At 39.9% G+C, this 15253-nt stretch overlaps 1 protein-coding gene across 1 annotated transcript in view; it reads left to right on the top strand.

Moving 5' to 3' along the window:
* LOC140482086 (uncharacterized) overlaps positions 1-15253 on the top strand; it is a 186418-nt gene that overhangs the window by 39627 nt on the left and 131538 nt on the right. The window contains exons 2-4 of the mRNA XM_072579024.1: positions 398-600; positions 3836-3862; positions 9161-9250. Coding sequence (XP_072435125.1) covers positions 398-600; positions 3836-3862; positions 9161-9250 — 320 coding nt within the window. The remainder of the gene's footprint in view (positions 1-397; positions 601-3835; positions 3863-9160; positions 9251-15253) is intronic.

Here is a 15253-nt window from a genome sequence, read left to right as displayed (position 1 = left end):
CATACTTGTTTACAGTATGTTTAAAGCAGTGTATTTCTCACATGTAGTGATATCCTTCTTGAAATGTAACTTTTCCTATGTGCATCATTACTTCACTTGTCAATTTAATTATGTATGGAATAATTTTTAATCAAATAATCTGTTGCTTTAATTCATATTTAGAGATACATATTAGTTGATTTCATCAATGATACAATTATGAGAGATTGATGAGGTAACAGTTTTGGTTATTTCATTCTCCCATAGACATATCTGCACAATTGTGAATGTCTAAACCTACCTTGGCCTCTTACAATAATTCTGAATCTACATCGAATAATTATGGATCTCACATGATTCCCTCAGTCAAATATTCCTGGAGTTTTCTGAATTTAATGCATATATGTTTCCTTTTTAGGTTCCCTTTGTATTCAGGATGGAACAGAATATAGTGATCAAAGTATTTGGAAAGCTGACCTCTGCACTCTGTGCATTTGTGAGAATGGAATCATCATTTGTGATAATATACAGTGTGATGAGGAATTGCCATGTGAAGATGCTGAAATTCCATTTGGAGAATGCTGTCCTATATGCCCAACCGTTCCTCCAACGGAAAACCATGTAAGAATCAGATGTTTTAGTTGTCATTTCAACTTGTCCGGAATAAAATATTACTACAATTTACTATAGGTTAGAATGAGTAAATGTTTTTGTGGGTGGCACAGTGGTTCAGTGGTTAGCACTGCTGCCTCACAATGCCAAGCGATTCTACCCTCGAATAGCTGTGTGGAATTTGCACGTTCTCCCAGTGTGCCTGTGTGGGTTTCCTCTGGGTGTTCCAGTTTCCTTCCACAGTCCAAAGGTATGCAGGTTAGGTGGATTGACCATGTTAAATTGTCTGAAATGTCCAGAGATGGCCATGGTAAAATGTGGAGGTCTGGGTCTGGGTGGGATGGACTTTGGAGGGTCAGTGTAGACTCAATGGACTGAATAGCCTCTTTCTACACAGTAGAGATTCTATGGTACTGATATATGTTGTATTGTTTTACTGTTAAGCACACATTCCTTATCACTAATGTAAAGTGCATGATTTATATTTTCAGGTTAAGCTAATTTATATTTCAGTTTGGAATTTTAAATTTTGAACTAGTCGCATATGGGTTTTCTGTTTGTCTGTAGGAGTTTACTGATGTTAGAATTTTTGTAGCAATGGTGATTTATTTTAATGTGCAGTGTAAGAGATAGTGTTGGAGGCTAATGGGAATGTGTTTACACTGGGAGACTTTACAAGAAAACAAAGTAAACAGTGTAGTACATTAAGTTTTTGAATAGAATATCCTAGTTTTTTTGTGTAGAAGCTTAGGTGATACACAGATCTACAAGTTTCTTAATTGAAACTAGATTGCAAAGCAGTTGCTCCTGAGAAAGTAAAAATGTAGTTTAATCCTGTTACTAGGTAACCTCAATGTAAGGAGTTTAGTTCATAACTTACTGGCTAGAAGTGTTTGATTATAGTCCAGGAGGGGTGATTTCAAGGTGAGAAAGTTTAAACTTAATATTACAATGAACTCAGAAAGAGAAGATCAGATTTTTATGACAGGAGATTGACACCGTGGCTAAATCAAACCTTATGGGGGATAAAAAGGGCATTCTACCCAAAGTATAAATACTGCAATAGGATATTGTTGGTCTAACTGGTGTAGTATTTTTACTATGCATTTTGAAATCTTTGTATGTGTGTGATATGAAAACTGTTTGGTTTATTCTATTTTATCTTCAATTCTTCTGCATAATAAATTTCTGTTTCATTGTTAAACCCAAGTCTGCAGCATTACATGTTTGTGTCTTAATGAATTACCACCTTACCAAAACCAAAAGAAAAACAACAACATATCATCTATCAAGCCAGACTAGAATCTGACCTGTCCCGTTATAACAGCAGCTTAGATCGCACCAGCCACCAAATAACTTCCTAAGCTTCCAAGAGGGCAAGCAAGAAGTGTTTGCTTATTTCAAGATTCCCAGCGTATTCATTAGGGCCACACAATTGGTGGATGTGCTCATATCTGAAATCCTTTTCCTTTTGCAAACTATGCATGTTGTGCCTATTTGAAGTTTCCCCTGGAAAATTAATTTGCCAGCAGTATCATTCATTCGTAAGGAACAGACAAGTTGGTTTCGCTTGGTCTGTGTAAATTTACTGCGTCAATGTAACTCAAGACTCTGACCCAATATTCGGGATGCTTTTATTTGAGATGCAAGAATCAATGCCTGCACCAAAGACCTACATCCACTCTCCATTCACCCAACCTGATCTTTGAGAAACACATACTGTTAAAAGGATGAATTTATTTACTGTAATATTTATATTTTAATTTGCACTGTTCTGATCCCTGATGAGATTGCTAAATCTATATTAGAATGTGTTGTGGAACAATAATATTTTTGTTTAGAGTAGACAAGTGTTTAGTGTCACATACTTAGTAAACGAAAAAGGTCACAAGATTCCACAATACTGAATAAATGAAATAACTCCATGAAGTTAGAAAAGTAAGTAAATCTGCTATATGTATAGCAATTTCCTAATTTCCAGAATCAAAGTGTGGTAAATATGGATTTACAGACAAACTGTGATTGAGCTGACTACAGAGCAAATCGAATGGCAGATACAGTCAAGACAAATGCTATGGTTTTCTCAGCCAACCATTACTAGAGTTTTTTTTCTTTCTCTGTCTTCTGCTGTGAATACAGGTATAATAATTCAAAATCTTTGCCATTGCTTATTTCCTATTATCAAATCCCCAGTCATATTCTGTAATGGACCAATTTCCACTGCTTCTATTCTTATTTGTTTATTTCTTGCGAGTTTTCTATCACTTTCTCATTTCTTCCTTTTCATTTATTTGTGTCATCCTCTTCTGGTTTCTAAAACTTTGCCAACCTTCCAGCACCCTGCTAATCTTTGAAATGTTTTTCTTTTTGTTTATTCTATCCTTAACTTCCTGAGTTGGAATACCAATGGTGCATCTTTCTTATCGTCTTTCACAGTAGAATACTTTTTTTGTTCAGTTATCAAATATCTCCTTAAACATTTGGTACTCTTGTCAATGGTCTTATCTTTTTACCTATTACCTAAGTGCACTTCAGTCAACTCACTCTTCATACCCTTGTAATTATTTTTATTGAAATTCAAGGCTTGAGTTTCAAACCCAAATTTTCCCCCTCTAACTGAATGTGCAATGTTTTCCTGTTATGATCATTGTTATTCTGAGGTCCTCTGCAATGAGGTTATTGATTGTTCCTATCTCACTAAATATTACTAGATGTTGAGTAGTCTGTTTGCAGATTGCTTCTAGATTAGATTAGACTCCCTACAGTGTGGAAACAGGCCCTCCGGCCCAACAAGTCCACACTGATCCTCCATAGGGCAACCCACCCAGATCCATTCCCCTACATTTACCCCTGACTAATGCACCTAACACTACATGCAATTTAGCATGGCCAATTCACCTAACTTGCACATCTTTGAACTGTGGGAGGAAACCGGAGCACCTGGAGGAAACCCACGCAGACACAGGGAGAATGTGCAAACTCCACACAGACAGTTGCCCGAGGTGGGAATTGAACCAGGTCCCTGGCGTTGTGAGGCAGCAGTGCTAACCACTGAGCCACCGTGCCACCCCTTGGATTATTCCAAGGAACTTGCCCAAAATTCTTTTTGAGTTCATCCTCTCTGCCACTATTACCCATTGGATTCATCCAATTTCCATCAATATTAATTTTTGCCATGATTACTGCAGTATCTGTCTTATAAACCTTCATTTTGTTGATTGTAAAATGTATGCTCTCATTACAGAATGACCTTGAACCTACCAGGAAACCAGTAAGTATTAATTTCTTGTTAGTTTTCTGTCACATTCTCATTTCTTCCTCTTCATTTTAATTCATCATCCTTTTCTGGTTTCTAGATTTTCCAGCCTACTGCTAATCTTTGGAATATCCTTTTCTTTCTTTGGTTTTTTTTAACATGTTGATTGTAAAATGTATCCTTCTCTCATTACAAATGTCCATGTGCTGAATGGGGACCCAGTAAGCATTATTTTTTGTTGCTTCTAAATACCTGAACAGCTTTTGATTTACATTAGATTTTGATTCTTGCTAATTTATACAGATGGACATATAAAGAATCAGATATTGTCATTCCCTTAATGTCTACTTCTCACTGCGTAACAGCAAGTCTAAAACTTTATTTTCATGTATGTGACTTTGTCGAAATAAATTGTTGCAGACTGAATGTGTGTACTCGTGATCAGTATGTTTTGTGAGGAAATAGGTATATTTTTTTTCAACCATTGCAGTGAGTATCCCCATTTAATAATTTAGCAACAAGCTTTTGGGTTACAGGGAATGGACAGGAAAGTGGAGTTGAGGCCATGATCATATTTAATGATAGAGCAGGCTGAAGGGGCTGAAATGTCAATTCCTGACCCTAGTTCTTTTGTTCTTAAGATGTTAGAACTTAAAAGTAGTTTATTTGTTCTCACGCAGTTGGTGAGATGGTGGCATAATGGTGTCACTGCACTAGCCACCCAGAGGTTCTGAAAAATGCCCTGAGACAAGGATAATGAAATAACTGCACAGAGGCCAAATCCCGTCATCAAGTCACCCTTTGTTTACAAGTGGACAGTATTCTGGCTGTGGCCAGCCAGCTCAGAGTCAATCGTCAAGTAGAACACAGACATAGAACATTACATCACAGTGTAGGCCCTTCAGCCTTGATATTGCACTGACCTGTGAAATCAATCTGAAGCCCATTTAATCTACACTATTCCATTCTCCTCCATATGCCTATCCAATGACCATTTAAATGCCCTTAAAGCTGGCGAGTCTACTACTGTTGTAGGCAGTGTGTTCCATATCTCTACTACACTCTGAGTAAAGAAACTAACTCTGACATCTGTCCTATATCTATCACCCATCAATTTAAAGCTATGTTCCCTCATGCTAGCCATTACCATCTGAGGCAAAAGGCTCTCACTGTCGAACGTATCTAACCCTCTGATTATTTTATATGTTGCAATTAAGTCACCTTTCAACCTTCTTCTCTCCAACGAAAACAGCCTCAAGTCCCTCAGGTTTTCCTTGTAAGACCTTCTCTCCATACCAGGCAACATCCTAGTAAATCTCCTCTGAACCCTTTCCAAAGCTTCCACATCCTTCCTATAATGTGGTGGCCAGAAATGTACACAATACTCCAAGTGCGGCTGCACCAGAGTTTTGTACAGCTCTAGCATGACCTCATGGTTCCAAAATTCAATCCCTCTACCAATAAAAGATAACACACCGTATGCCTTCTTAATAACCCTATCTACCTGGGTTGCAACTTTCAAGGATCTATATACCCGGACACCAAGATCTCTCTGCTCATTTACACTACCAAGAATCTTACCATTCACCCAGTACTCTGCATTCCTGTTACTCCTTCCAAAGTGAATCACCTCACACTTTTCCACATTAAACTCCATTTGCCACCTCTCAGTCCAGCTCTACAGCTTATCTATGTCCCTGTGCAACCTATAACATCCTTCATCACTATCCACAATTCTACTGACCTTAGTGCCATCCGCAAGTTTACTTACTCATCCTTCTATGCCTTCTTTCAGGTCATTTCTAAAAATGACAATCATCAGTGGATACAAAACAGATCCTTGTGGTACCCCACTAGTAACTGAACTCCAGGATAAATATTTCTCATCAACGACCACCCTCTGTCTTTTTTCAGCTAGCCAATTTCTGATCCAAACCACTAAATCACCCTCAATCCCATGCCTCTGTATTTTGTGCAATAGCCTACTGTGGACAACCTTACTATATACCTTGCAGAAATCCAATTCTACCACATCAACCACTTTATCCTCATCCACTTTCTCAAAGAACTCAATAAGGTTTCGGAGGCACGACCTACCCTTCACAAAACCATTTTGACTATCCCAAATCAACTTATTCCTTTCTAGATGATTATAAATCCTATCTGTTATAACCCTTTCCAACACTTTACCCACTACTGATGTAAGGCTCACAAGTCTATAATTTCCAGGATTGTCTCTACTCCCTTTCTTGAACAAGGGAACAACATTTGCTAACCTCCAGTTTTCTGGCACTATACCTGTAGACAATGATGACATAAAGATCTAAGCCAAAGGTTCGGCAATCTCCTCCCTGACTTCCCAGAGAATCACAGGATAAGTCCTATCCAACCCTGGGGACTTATCTATTTTTACATTACTGAGGAGGTTCTAACCTCCTGGCTGTATTGGTCAGCAAAAGCTTATCTGATTGGCCCCGGTTAACAATCCCAATCAGGAACCTGGTGGTCAATGAGGTCAACCTGGTCCCAATCACTACAGATTCAAATCTACTATGGCAGCTGGGAAAATTTTAATTCAAAATTTTAAAATCTAGGATACAAAGAAAATCTCAGTAATGGTAATCATGCCAACTATCTTTGATATCGTAGGTCATCATAAAAACCTAACTAGTTCACTCATCTCTTTTTGAGAAGACATCTTGCTGTCCTACATGATTCCAGATTTATAGAAACACTTTTAACTACCGTCTGAAATGACCAAATAAGCCATTTTACTTTAAAGGAAATTAAGGAGGTGCTCATATCCCAACTTTTGGAGAAAAAAAATCACCTTTAATTTGTACAGATACGAATACTTTTGCAGCTTACATTTAACTCAGACTCTGATTCATAATCTGTGTCTTCCAAGTGATTTCCAAGCCTATGATTCCTTGAATGGGTTCAGTCCTTTAAAGTTAAAGTACAATTCTTGTGAAGTGAAGGGTTGTAAGGTTTCTTGCTGTCAAACAGCTAGGATGTTGATTTGCATGTGAACCTTAAACTGGTTATGAACTTTGGCTGCCTGATACCTCATAGCTTGTACCCATGTCTGGTTCACAAACCGATTAATCTGAAAAAATGGCTGTCTCCAAGCTGCTTTTCACAAGTTCAAAGTCTAACTTTCTAGATAGATTTGTGTCTACCATATTGATTCCGCATCAAATACGGATGGGTGAGTCCCGAACGAAAGGTTTAGGATGAGACGGGAAAAATTTAAAAGGGACCTAAGGGGCAATGTTTTCATCCAGAGGGTGGTGCGTGTGTAGAATGAGTTGCTGAGGAAGTGGTGGAGTCTGGGACAACAACAACATTTAAAAGGCATCTGGATGGGTCCATGAATAGAAGGGTTTAGAGGGATATGAGCCAAGTGGTAACAAATGGGACTAGATTAAGTTAGGATATCAAATGTTGTAGGTTAACATCTCTGAGATCAAATGTAGTTTGGATGGGAAAACAATAACAATAAAAAGGGAAGTTTTGTTTTATTATTCATTTATGGGATGTGAATTGGTTCAGTACATATTGCCCATCCATAGATGCCCTTGAGAAGGGGGTGGTGATTTGCCTTCTTGAATGGCTGCAGTTGATTTAATATAAATACACCTACAATGCTCTAACGGATGAAGTTCCATGATTTTCACCCAGTGATGTATATGGAACAGTGATACATGTCCAAGTTATGATGTTGAGTGTCTTAGAGGGACTTTTGCAGGTGGCAAATTTGCCTGCTGTCCTTGTCCTTCTAGATGGTTGCGGTCATGATTTGGAAGGCGCTGTCTAATAATCCTATGTGGATCTCTGTAATGTATCTTGTAGTAGTATGTGCTGCTGCTATTGTACATCGGTGGGAGCGGGAGTGGATATTTGGGATGTGGTCCCAATTAAGTAGGCTATTTTGTCTTGCATGGTGTTACATTTCTTGAGTGTTGTTGGAGCTGCAATCATTCATGCAAGTGGGGAGTATTCCATCAAACTCCTAATTTGTGCCTTGGAGAGGTTTTGGGGAATCAGGAAGTGAGTTGCTCACCTCAGGAACCCTAGATTCTGACCTGTTCTTATGGCCGAAGTATTTGCATGGCTTGTCCAGTTCAGGTCATTGTAACTCCCAGAATGTTGATAGTTTCGGATTCAGTAACACCATTGAATGTCAAGGTGAGAAGGTAAGATTCTCACTTGTTGGAGATAGCCATTGCCTGCCAATTATATAGCATGGATGTTACTGGTCAGTCAAGAGTACATATTGTGAAGTCTTGCTGCTTTTAGCCATAGACTGCTCTGGTATCTAAGGAGTCGTGAATGGTGCTAAATATTGTGTTACCTACAAGGAACATCCCCACTTCTGACCTTATGATCAAGAGGAGGTCATTAATAAAGTAGGTGAAAATGGTTGGACCGAGGACACTACCCCAGGAGCTCCTCTTGGAGCTGAAGTGACTGACCTCAAATAACCATAACTATCTTCCTTTGTGCTAGATATCAATCCAACCTGCAGAGATTCACCCTGATTTCCATTGACTCCAGTTTTATTCAAGCTTCTTTAGGCCACACTCATTCAAATGCAGCCTTTGATGGCAAGGGAAATCACTCTCACTTCCTCTCAAAAAGAATTCATGTCTTTTGACCATATTTCAACCATGGTTATACTGAGCTTAGGAGCTGAGTGGTCTTGTCATAATCCATATTGATTATCAGTGAGCAGGTTATTGCTAAGCCAATCCTGCTTCTTAGCATTGTTGATGACACTTTCCATCACTTTACTGATGATAGAGTGTAGACTGATAGGGCAGTACTTGGTTGGATTGAAGTTGTTCTGCTTTTTGTATACAGGATATAACTGGCAATTTTCCAAATTGTTGGGCTGATGCCAGTGTTGTAGCTGAACTGGAGTAACTTAGCTAAAGGTGTAGGAAGTTCTGGATCCCATCTCCTCAGTGCAATTGCCAGAATATTGTTAGGGCCTATAGCTTTTGCCATTACCAATGCCTTCAGCTATTTCTTAATATCATGTGAAGTGCATTTAGATGGTTGAAGACTATCCGTGATACTGAGAACCTTTGATGGAGGGAGGAATAGATCAGGCAAGAAATGCCAGACGATTGTTGCAAATACTTCAGCATTATCGTGTGCACCGATAGGCTGATCTCATTGAGGATGGGGGATATTTGCAGAGCCTTTTGTAATTTGCAAAGAAAAATACACGGATTTGAGCATTATAGATTGAATTCCATTTCTCTGTCTTTGACAATGAATGTTTTTATCTTGTTTGTGTGGTAGAATCCACCTAAAAGAAATGGCAATACTGGACCTCCTGGACCTCCTGGACCACCAGGACCTCCTGGACCACCTGGAATACCTGGCAATGGGGTTAGTTAACCATCCTTTAGCATGCATTTCAAGCCTGTGAGTAGGCTATGTTAATAAAAGTTATGAATATCATTGACCTAATAATGTACGATAACCTTCATCTTCTATTTAAGTTCTGACTAACTACACTTATAGACATGTTGCAGTACTAGTCTACTAAAAGCAATATATTCTGTGCTGTCATCTGTGCAAACATCTTTCCCAATGGAAAATGAATGGGTTCATAAACTATATCATGTATAGACAACAACTATGTGTAGCTTTGGAATTCATTGGAACTATTCTGAGATTATCACAGAATCATGGAATCCTTACAGTGTGGAAACAAACCATTCAGCCCAACAAGTCCACACTAATCCTCCCACCAAGACCCATTCGTCTACATTTATCCCTGACTAATGCACCTAACCTACACATCCCTGGACACTGTGGGCAATTTAGCATGGCCAATTTACCTAACCTGGAAACTGGGGCACCCAGAGGAAACCGACACAGACATGGGATGCATTAGTGTTTCAGAAAGGAAGATAAATGAGTAAATCCCTTCCCACAAAAAGAGCAGGTATACTGCCTCTCCCCTGTATGACTGCATCAATTACCTTCTACCTGGAATGGTTATTTGAATCCTTTCCCAAAGTCTGCACATTTCCATGGTTTCTCTGTGGTGCATTTGCCCTCATGTCACTCCATACTGGATGATCAGCTGACTCCTCACCCTTACACAGGACAGGGATATAGCTCCCCTCCCCTCCCCTGCACGCAGTGAATGGTGTGATGTTATTCAGGCTGTGGAACTGGTTCAAGAACTAGCCACAATCAGTTCACTGGAACAGTTACTTGAGTGGAATATGGACATTGATGTAAGACCTAATCATAATTTCAGTATTTTTAATTGTTTGCTTTCATCTTTGGGAAATGGATGATTACACGAGTGCAGATTATGTCAGACAGCTTTTAAATAATGCTCCTTAAAATGAGCACTGCTGATCAGCTGCAGACAGGGAAGTTGCCTAAATTGAAATGGCTAAGTGATGTACAAAAGAGAACATTTTGATTCCACAATGCTACTTAACTGTCCTGATCCAAGTAATGTAGAAGTGTACAGAGATTCTCTTCCTTCATGGAGCAGAAGCACCTTCGGATGATCATACCAAAAGATGTTCAGTGATCTTGCCAGAAATGTCAAGGACTTCTTAAATAAAACTGTGATCTTATTTTCTACTCACAGTTGTATCACCTCCAATCTGAGGACTGACAATACCTCTTTCCACTTTCCTCTGAGCACCAATAATCATTGCATCACACCACTACATCTCATTTCCTAACTTTGCACACTCTGCTGTCTCTATTCTGGCCATTACTGCAATCTCTGCTTTATCTGGCACATTGTATTTGAAGTATTCAATGCACCTTGCAAGGAACTTGCACATATTTCCTGCTTGTTGGATACGTTGATAGAAAATGTTTGGTAGAAACCATGACTGGAGGAGGCTGCTTCCACCTGAACCTTCTGTCCAGTCAAAAAATGAGCTAGTTGTCACAGCCAAAGGCAAAACGCATGACTATGGGGGCAATCTCAGCAGTGTTGGAGGAGACATTCTGCAGGGTTCCTCACACTCTTGTTTTCTGTGCCCACATTCTTTTATCTTAGATCCAACATTCTCTCTTCTCACCTGCCATGAAAAGCTAATATTTATCCCTCTCTTACATTTTTAGCATCAGAAACATGTAGACTGCCTTCTGCCACATCAGGAAGAAGAAGCTAGCCTTTCTTAATGAATATCATTGCTCAATGTGACCCAATCAAGCACCAACTCAGTGACTGGAACCATGTGCATTATGTAGGGTAGCTAGATCCAAAATAACATGATGAATGATTGGACGTAATTGATAGAAGCTGGTGTAGATGGGCCAAATGCCAGAGGTAACTGGTCACCAAGTGGTGAGGTTACATAAAAGTCTGCCAGAGAGGACTCAGATGCAAACATTGAAGCCCGAGGCTGATGGACAGGTTGCAGGAAATGCCAATGAACATGGGCAAAGTGATTCATGGCTTAAAGAAGCCTAGTTCAAACTTATGCAATAGCAAAATCCAAGATGGAGAAGGTAATTAGCTCCATAAACATAAATTAGATGCCCAAGATCATGGAGACTCTTCTTGAAACTGTGGCAGATTTCACAGTTGCCAGGAAGTCTCAGATAGCTGTCAGAGTCAGAAGTGTGGCACTGGAAAAGCACAGCAGGTTAGGCAGCATCTAAGGAGCAGGAGAGTCGACGTTTCAGGCATAAAGGCTTATGTCTGGTCTACTATCCTTTTCCAGCACCACACTTTTTGACACTGACTCTACAGCATCTGCAGTCCTCACTTTCTCTCAGATAGCTATCATCTTGCTTCTTGGAGTCAGTGTTGCCAGGGAATTCCCAAGTATGGTGCCAAGCACTATCTCCTCTCTGGGGCCATCAGTCCTGTAAGGGAGAGAGAATGAATGAGTTGCAATACATTTGATGATATTCCTGTTGTTTTGAGAAAAGTCTTTGTATGTAGAAAATAGGAGTAGGAATAGGCTATTCAGCCCATCAGTCCTGCTCTACCATTAAGCATGATGTTGGCTGATCATCTATCTCAACACTGCCATATTCCCACTCTCTCCAAGCCCCTCAACTGCTGCAGCCATTAGATATATATAATATATCGCTATTTTTTTCTCTGTGGTCGGAACAGGCTCAACATCTATGAGTGAAGAAATTTTCCCCATTTTATTTTGAAGTTGCTTACTGCATATCCTGAGACTCTGACCCTTTGTTCTGAACCCATCAGTCAGGAAAAAACATCATTCCTTCATCTAATCCAAACAGACCTGTCAAAATTGTATCTGTTTCAGTGAGTGTCCTCTCATTCTTCTAAACCCCAGGGCATACAGGCCCATTAGGTCATGCACTAGCTAGCTTACCATAGTTACGTGTCCTCCACCACTGTGCTTACCTTAGTTTGTGGGGACCATTGAACACATTCCTTGAAACATGTCAGAAGCGCTGTGTTGAAATTTTTAGCATTGCAACAGGGCCAACTCCTGCGAAGTCTTAAGTAACTCTGAATGAATGACTGTGAGTTTTCCACTCCCTGCTGCTATGGATGTGAAAGGAGATATGCAACAGAATTGAACTTTTTTCATTGTCACTAACAAAATAGCTGCAGAATTGAAAAGAAACCAAATCAACATAAAGTTTGAACCCTGCCATCAAAATCACAAGATGTATTGCAACCTAACTCTCACAGAGATGCTGAAAAGCCAGACTTTTTTTAAATTCACTCATGGGACATGAGCATTGCAGGCTGGCTAGAACTTATTGCCAGTCTCTAGTTGTCCTTAAATACGTGGTGGGGGGTGAGCTGATTTCTTCATCCACTGCAGCCCATATGCAGTAGGTAACCCACAATGCCTTTAGGGAGGGAATTCCAGGATTTTGAACCCAACAACAGTGAAGGAACAGTGACATATTTCCAAATACATACTTCCACTACAGAGAATTTAAAGACTTTGAAGACATGCTTTGAACCCCACATTAATGTCGCTTATGAGCAAAGTGTACAACATCAGAGCTTGTGACCTTTGACCAGTACATGACTGTACATCCAGCAAATATCTGTGGTTTTGGGCAATTGGTGAATGATCTCATCGGAGATGGCATTTTCTTAGGCACAAAGAATCTCGTCATGAGAACACATCTGCTGAGAGAAGTGAAATTTACTTTCATGGCGGTTATTAACAGAAGTTGTGAAGTCAATCATCAGTTGTGGACTATTAACAGTGGAGCTTTGCATTATGCTGAGGACTTCATGCTAAATGAGAACAATACATTGGAATAAAGGAATAAGTATTTGCAAAGGAATAAGCGGAAAGTTTAAGGAGCAGGATGCAAAGAGATATCACACAGAAGAAAAATATGCATGTTAGGGATGGAACAAGTGCTGTAACAGCAAAAGCTTTGCATGCAAATGTATAGCTAGAAAGAAACAAAGCAAGTTATTGAAATAGCTGCTGGAGAGCTGTCAACTATTGATTCTTATGAATCACTATACATAAACCATAGGCTAGCATAATCAAGTCTAATGCTCATAAATGTGACCATTAGAACATTGACTGCAGAATATAAAGACCGTATCTTTTTATTACTCTGTGTTTTTGATTGTGAACTGAAATGGGAAAAGATTTGGTTGAAAAACCAAGTATTGTTGAAAGATTGCTACACTTTTTAAAAGCAAGCTACCTAACTTTCATTGATTATACAGTTGCTTGTTCAAACAGTAGTGGAAGTCAAGTTTGCAGATGAACTGGAGCCAAACAGTTTGGACAAATGGAGCTTTTGTTTTGCAACAAGGAGCTGATTGTTCTGTGCAATAGGGACCAGGCATTGATGATAAACATCTTTGCCTGATAAGAACTATGTGATTGCTGCCAGGTAGCTGAACAGCTTGAGGCTGTGAATGTTTGGGTCAAGCAATTGGACCGTTGTAAAGTCAGGGGTTGTCTCTTTTCTCTGCAGCAAAAAAAAACACGTTAAGTCTGAAGATAACCAGCTCATTTGCCTTTTCCAGTTGCAGCTAGACTTTTAATTGATAAGTCAAAGACCATTATAAGCGGGAACCACACTCCTTATGCTTCCTGCAAAAAAGAGAAAGTACCTAGAGAAGGAAGATCAAGAGTACGATCTGCTCAACACAAGGATCATCTCTGGAAATGCTGTTTCCCAGGGCCACTGAACTGCCTCCCATCCTTTCCTTCCATTCAACAGTCTTTGATGAGTATTCTGCTAAAATCGCTTGCCGTGAGACTACAGCAGCCTGTTCCCGGCACCGCCAAAGACACTCCAAGGCCACCCTCATTGCTCACTCCTCTTGTGTTGGGCCATGATGCCATCACTGCCATTGCTGAAGTTACTGCCTCGCTGATGTCCTCCTGCTGGCCAGGCAGGACCCACTCACATGCCAAGACACTGCCAACGCGGGGCTGAGAGACTGCCACAGACTGGGCACGGCTGAGAGGAACGCCTCATTCGGTCTGCGCTCACACTGGGAGTGGAGGAAAGAAAAGAAACACCAAGAGAGAGAAAACAAGAGACAAAAAAGAGAAAGAAATGAGAAAGAAACAGATGGAGTGGATGAGCTGCGGCTGAAGCGGCAAACTCTACTCCATCTTAGATTATCCATTTCCTCTTGCAATAAAAGGTAACATTCCATTAGCTTTACCAATGACTTGCCTAAAACTGCATACTAACCTCATTAGGACACACAGATCCCTTTGCATTTCACTACATTACAATCTGTCATAAATTATATTTTAAAAAGCCTTTGTTTGTAAAATGGTCAGTTCCACATTTCTCACTTCATACTCCATTTGCCAGAACCTTTTCCACTCACTTAGTTTATATATACGTATATCTTTGTAACCTCCTTATATCTTCTTCACAACTTACTTTCCTACCTATCTTTGTGTCATCAGCAAATTTAACAACCACATCTTTCATCATTTCATCCATGTCATCTATATAATTTGTAATAAGCGAAGGCTCTGGCACAGGTCCCAGTGACACATCACTCATTAGATGTTGCCAAACAGAAAATGACTCATTTCTGCCTACTCTCTGTTTCCAGTTAGCTAGGCAATATGATGGAACAATACTCATCCCAGCAGGACAAATGAAGCTGAGAACCCAAGGGAAAGGAAAGGGCAGAGATCCAGAGAGCAGTTGCTAATCAAAATCCATTCATCTCAGCTGAAAGGAGTCTAAAATTTGGACCAGTATCCCTAGGCATAGCAGAAGAAATTTACAATGTTACACATGCCACTAAGTTATTGACTGCTGGACAGATCCGAGAAGATGACGGGTGTTCTTTGCCTTCCAGATGAACAACATCTCAAAGCAGGTGAAAGTGTGAGCCCAACTCAGCCTCTACTGAGCAGAGTTGCAGCCACCCTCCAGTACAGTCGAAAAGACTAGATA

The sequence above is a fragment of the Chiloscyllium punctatum genome, chromosome 10 (genome assembly GCF_047496795.1).
Source record: "Chiloscyllium punctatum isolate Juve2018m chromosome 10, sChiPun1.3, whole genome shotgun sequence".
In the NCBI taxonomy this organism is placed as follows: domain Eukaryota; kingdom Metazoa; phylum Chordata; class Chondrichthyes; order Orectolobiformes; family Hemiscylliidae; genus Chiloscyllium; species Chiloscyllium punctatum.
The sequence above is the reverse complement of the archived record's forward strand: the minus strand, read 5'-3'. Positions and strand labels throughout refer to the sequence as shown.